A 6,789-nucleotide genomic window follows, 5' to 3' on the forward strand; every position below is an offset into this window, starting at 1 on the left:
AATATAATATAATATAATATAATATAATACCTTAGAAGTGCAACAATTTTTTGTTAATAAATTAACGTGTATTCATAACTTCAGTTGTTTTCTATATTTTCTATACAAGTTCACTTGTAGCCATCTCCATACCGAATTAAATTTGTGCATTTATTTATTTTTTAGGTTTGTGACATCATCTTGAGCCATTCATAAGCATCTGATCAGAGCTGCAGGCAGACGTTTCTGCAGGTTTCCAGTTCACCACCATGGAGGATGCAATGCTGAACAGGACCAAGCTAAACATTGAACAGGCTTTTATGAGATCAGGAGCTGCAGTGGTGCTGTAGAGCTCTTCATGGAGAACAATCTGCATCTTCAGAGACTGTGACTCTGCTGAAGATTCTCATCACATCTATTCTGACCACAGCTGAATCTGAGAGGAGTTTCAACACTGAAGACAATCYAGACTTTCCTCAGKTWCAACATCACATCACTGCACTGACCATGCTCTATAAGAATCTTGTTAAAACATCCCTGAATTTAACCAGAGTCATTAAGAAATTTGCTTCTCAGTAACAGAAGATCAAAATTTATGTACTAAAAATAWAACACATTGTAATGACATTGTAATGCTGTTTATTATTGTCATTTGTTTAATAAAACACTGGCGTGCTACAACTTAGTACATGTTTGATTGCTTTTTGGGATACGTCTATTTTGGAGTTGTAGCCCCACCTGGAGAAAATTCCACCAGCCACCAATGGTTTAGACTAACATTAAAAATTTTGACTTGTGAAGGAACACACACAATCAAAAAAAGATGATTGCAATTACAATAAGAGGGAGCACAAGCATAAGATTTTGAAGTGTAGAATTCCATGATACCACCCACCAGAGTTTTATAAAATCATCTTATGTTGTAGCTGTTTTGGTCAAACTTTGTAAGAGCACATGTGACAATGTAAAATGTTATGCTTACAAATTTGTGTTGTAGAGGACTCTTACCTATAACCACATTCAGTTTTAGTTCAATATTCAAAAAATAGACTGAGTTTTCTGTTGGATAATATTGATTAACCAATGGTGGCAATCTGGAACTGGATCAACAACAAAAGTTAATACATTGTAGACATCCATAATGGTTCTGTCCTAAAGGTTTCATGAAAATCCATCCAAAGTTTCATGAGATATTTTTCTAACAGACACTTGAATATTGGGAGCCAAGTCTGTCTAATATTTTAAAGAAAGATTTTGCCCAGTTAGTGCTCAGAACAAATGCTGGGGATCCTACGGAGACCGCCAGGGAACAGTGGTGAAAAAAAAAAAGCCATCGGAAATCCGCGCACTCGGATTACTATACAAAGTGCATGGATTACTAAATCGTGCACTCAGTTCCTGCAATCAGTGCGCGCAGATTGCTCAGATCTGTCGACAGGTTGGACGCATGGTACGAAGCCCGCATCTGCAAGGTAAATTCAGTGGATCTGTTGTCATATATAAACTTAAGGCACTGTCATGTTTTCATCAGCACACTTATTAGCCACAGAACCTCCCTGAAAGTTTCATCAAAATCTGACGTGGTTATTATTTATTTATTTTCATATTTTCCGGGCAAATGATTCCTGAAATGGAGGTTAGCCTCTTCCGTCCTCCCGTCCCCCCCTTTGTTGTCTAGGAAAGACAATAAACATCTGAGAACTGCTGGAGAAGACCTCTGAGCGGCTTACTGCAGAGATATGTCACCGTGTGGCGAGCTTCATCTGCGGAATGATGGCCCGATGGGAGCTGCTGCCCCATTCGTACTCTAAAATGTTTCAAACTTTATTCAACTGTTCTCTGCGGTGTAATAAACGTTTTTGAAAGAGTAATAAACATTTATTAAAAATTCCACATAAATCTATTCAGTACTTTTGTGATATAACCCTGAGAAGGCAACTGGCTAACTTCCCCATTGTCAGGGAAACCATAAACATCCGGTAATCACGTGCAGAAAGGCTCCGAGCGGCTTCCTGTGATGATCCGATCAGAGCTGAAACAGCCTTCAGGAGACCCAGTACCAAAACTGCCCGAAAGAGGGGCAAAAACTGTACAACATACTCAATTTCCAACATTTTCTGTGCAGTACTTTGACTTTAGTGAACAAAAAATGCTCCTTCATTCACTCATTAAACTCCAGATGTGAGTAATCCGTGCGCACGGAATACTAATCTGTGCGCACGGACAGCAGAAACTGAGAGCACGGTTTAGTAATCCATGCTCACAGTTTTGTAATTTGTGCGCACGGATTACTAAACTGAGTGCAAGGATTTCCAGCGACTGTTTATTTTTTTTCTCCCACTGACCCCTGGCGGGCTCCATGGGATCCACCTCAGCTACCAACACACTAAATTTCAGCTTAGTATTTATAAAACTGGCTGAGTTTTTAGCCATTTTTGTGTTCTTTAAGCTAAGTTAGCTGTGGCAGCCATTTTAAATTAGGCTGACTTCAATATTCTTCTGTTGTAAATTGACTTTCAGCAGAATTCATAAAACTTGTGTAGTGGTTTAGACAGGCACACGAACATGAAAACAAACACAAGTTTGTATTTCTACTTTTATTAGGACTGTGTTTTGACTTCCGCTTAATTCCGGTAAGTTCTGTAGCCTAACCCAGACCCATATCCTAAACCTAACACCCCAGTACAACACTAACCCTAACCCTAAAGGGCTAGTAGACAATYCTAAAAATGTAACAAAAAGCAGGTATACACACAGAAATGCAAACGCATTATTCTTTGTTTCTTTTCGGGGAGGTGGTGGGGGTAATAATCACTTTACAGCAGAGAAACAAGAAGTGTGTCGACATATTTGTTATTTTACCTYGTGTTCTTCTTCTGCGGCGACCCTATTCCGCTGTGGCCCGGAGGACTTGCATATCGTGCTGTGAGACTGTGAACAGAGCAGGGAAGATGAGAAGATTTAGTGAGCTAAACTTTTCTCAAACTGTATCTGAATGAAAGAGTGAGTGAGCACAGACAGAGAGAGAACCAATGAGAGCCAGGTGAAGGAAAACAAGAAGCACGTGGCAAATCCCGCCGCATGCCAGGGCAAATATCTTTGATTTTTTTCTCATGATGGCTCACACATGTTTGAAACCACGAGCGTATGACAAGGCCAATGAGTCTGTTTATAACACAGCCAGAAAAACTTTCACAAACACTTGTGCGGTGGCATCGTTTGAAGAAAACCCCAGAACACACAACCCACAGGGCAGATTTGAAGGAAATGCCAACAGAATGAGAGTCATCAGAGTTAGTCAGAGAAGGGAATTACTATAACGCTGGATGTTTCATTCATATTTGAACTCATAAAGCCTTCTCCAAAGGTGTTTCAATGCATCCTGTAAACAATGAGCTGTCAATGGTATTATTGGCCTTTGAAGTTTGAGAACTGTCCATCACAAGACCAATCCCTAACATACGCATACTTTATTAGACATGTTCTGGTTTTTGTAAGTTTTTCACTCAGTTTACAGTAAAATTTGCACAAAAACCCCAGAAATGTTATGTTTCGTCTKGGTTCATGTTTTTATTTTTGACTTTGTTCTGATTTTTCTGTCATGTTCCTCTGTTTTCTTCCTCCTGTCTGCCTTTGCTCCAGCCCCGCCCACTCACACCTGATCCTCATGTTTTCTCCCAGGTGTTTCCTGTTTGTATTCATCAGTCTCACCATTGTATTCTGTGTCTTGTCTTCACTTCYCTGTCGGGTCATTGTTTGGTTATGTTCTGTTATTGTGTCTTGTCTTGCCACGCCACTCAGAGTTTTTTGAGCTGCCCAGTCAGCACCTTTTTTGTTAAATAAATATTTTGTACTTTAGAGCCTTTAATCTGCCTGCGCCATGGGTTCTTTCCTGCCTGAAATTCATTCATTCAGTTTTAGTCTGATCTGAGCAGATCACCTTCTTTTACATGTGTATCTGTACTATATATCATCATCATCAGTCCCTTAGCTTCATATCATGGAGGGCAGTACAAACATCTATTCTCAGCAACCTTAACCTAAACTGATCCTTGGCAGGATGGTTGAAGACACAGAAAGGGAGCCCTGTCCAGCTTCAAATGCCACCTGCCCATTGTCAAGAAGGAAGCCCATTTTACAGRCTCCTTCAACATTTTTCTGAAGAATCACATTTGATAAAGATTCCTTGGACCTCAATATGTGGGTAAACTACTTCTTCTTAATCTGCATTAGGAGGGAGTCATGATCCTCAATGAGGACATGGACTCCATGGCAGATCTCAGCATTTGCGGTATTGGAGGACCAGTGGACCGGCAGCAGGTGAAAGTAACAAGACATTTCAAATGAATATTTATTTTTCTCTATCAAAACATTCACAGTCCAGGTTTCTACAGCACAGAGGGGGACTGACAAAACAAGTCTATAAAGGAGTCTAAGTTGGGTAGCTATTAACACTGATCTGTCCATTCAAACAAGTTTTAGTCTAGCTAGGGCACTGGCAACTTTAGCTATTTTTGTCTGCATTTACTATACTTCAGAGTACGGCAATTTGTATAATTTATGTAGCCAGTAKAGATGTTATGTAATCTTGGTTTCACAGCATGGATTTATTTAGTAAGGGCCTTTTAAATCAGTGTGATGCTGATTTAAGCCTCAATGAGCTGAGATATACACACAATCAACTAAACTTTATGTATGTTTTATAATTCACAAAATATAATATGGGTGTTTGAGAATGATCAGACCTTTAGTATCAACTGGTGAACATCTATGGCTATTTAGTTTAAGGATTCAGGGCAATTCAATTCAATTTATTTCTCTTCAAGGCACTTTTGGGATTTTCCGTTTCTATCCATCCATCCATCCATCCATCCATCCATCCATCCATCCATCCATCCATCCATCCATCCATCCATGGTCTCCTCCCTTTGGGACACATTTAAAGCACTTTTCTTAGAAATACAGAAACCACCTTTTCCAGAAGCCCAAACCACCTCTGTTGGATCCTTTCATTGCAGAGGAACAACAACTCTACTCTCAGCTCTTCCCAACCAAACTCCTCAGTCTCTCCTAAAGGTGAATTCAAAAGCTCAGTGGGGCCACTTGCACTTCACAATCTGGGTCATTACTCATAGTGTACGACACATGTGACAGATAGAACATAAACTGATTGACAAATTGTGATTTCCAACCTTAAAACCCTTCAACATCTTACTTAAGCTCTTGTAAAATTGAGAAATGAGCATAAAGACTTATTACCAGCAATTGTTTTGGGTTTGTGATAAGAAATTGTCCCAACAATTTGCAGCTTCATCATTTTTATGATAACAGGAACAATTTTATTATGTTGCAAAAAAGATTTAAAAAGCGCACATTTGCACTTTACACAAAGGAGGGAACTCACAATCATCCCTTTGACGGAGTGTTTATAATTAAACAAAATGAGGATTTTTGTCAAATGAGCTTCGAAGAAATCTTAAGACTAAATCACAATTCTCACTGACATTACTTTAAAAAAAGATTAGTAAGGAATTCAAATTGATATATTGGAGAAACAATATATCGTAAACTACAAATCTAAACCACAGGGGAAAAAAAACAATAGAAAATCTGTCATATAACAAGTCTACATGATAATAATCAATGAATTTACCAGTTCATGCTGCCAGTGACACTAATCCATCCTCCAAAAATCCGAACCCTGACTTTCAGACACACTCAGCACAAACTATAACTACCTATGAGCTGGGTCAGTCTTAGCCAGGCTGTTTGCCCTCCCATATGGCAGATGGCTCTTCCTGTCGCAAGACATGGCCGTGGGTAGGCGTGAGGAGCGCCATACCAAGGGGTCAACTTGTTCGCCCCGGGACATGATGAATTAAAGTGGGAGGGTTTGCTGTGCACTGTCAGGACTGGTCCACCCTGCCTTCTACAGCACTGAAAGCTTTCCATGGCTCCGAGCTGTCGTGAACTGTCCAATGGGGACTTCCCCTTTGACACACACAGACACACATACTCTGCCCTGGAGACACCAGTTAAGCAAGCAGGTGCTGTCTATAGAAAGCTTCCCATACCACAAGAGTATGCTATATGTCAGTGTGTATCTTCTGGGAATATCATATGATTGGCTCAAATTATTTTTCAATTTTCCTTCCTGGTTTCATTTTTGTATTAAATGCTGAATCATCAGGGCTGATTGAAGTAAAATAAAAATAAAAAATAAAAAAAACACTTTCAATAACTATCAAGCTTTTACATGACTGCAATTTTCCAATTTTAGCAACAACAGAGAAACCAGTATTTTCCCAGGTTTACCATAATACTGTATGTCAGTAAAGTGAAGCCCAGATTTTCATCGGGTTTATGTTCGTAGATATGATGGAGTATTACGGCCACACAATGAGATTTTTTAAAATAATTATTACGACAATAAAGTCATAATATTATGAAAATAAAGTCGTAATATTACAAGAAAAAAAGTCATAATATTATGGAAAAGTGTCATAATATTACATGACGTGTCCATTTTTCGTTCCTCATTTTCTCCTTATTATCCTCACACCTTCTGTTGACAGCCATATGTGTCTGCATTTATAAAGTAGGCCACGATGTCTTGGGTTAGTGATAATGTTAGTTAGCTTTCATCCAAATTAGCTATGTGACGACTAAATCTGTCAATGCATCCATTAATTACAATGTGGCTTCAGTTTAAATATAGATAGACAGACAGACAGACAGACAGACAGACAGACAGACAGACAGACAGACAGACAGACAGACAGACAGACAGACAGACAGACAGGTAGATAG

At 39.2% G+C, this 6,789-nt stretch overlaps 1 protein-coding gene across 1 annotated transcript in view; it reads right to left on the reverse strand.

The window, feature by feature from the left end:
* nav3 (neuron navigator 3) overlaps window positions 1-6,789 on the reverse strand; it is a gene marked incomplete at its 5' end in the record, with an annotated part of 211,473 nt that overhangs the window by 198,752 nt on the left and 5,932 nt on the right. The window contains 1 exon segment of the mRNA XM_014018077.1: window positions 2,842-2,910. Within this exon segment, the coding sequence (XP_013873531.1) occupies window positions 2,842-2,910 (69 nt within the window).

This window comes from Austrofundulus limnaeus, unplaced genomic scaffold, assembly GCF_001266775.1.
Source record: "Austrofundulus limnaeus strain Quisiro unplaced genomic scaffold, Austrofundulus_limnaeus-1.0 Scaffold182, whole genome shotgun sequence".
Lineage (NCBI taxonomy): Eukaryota > Metazoa > Chordata > Actinopteri > Cyprinodontiformes > Rivulidae > Austrofundulus > Austrofundulus limnaeus.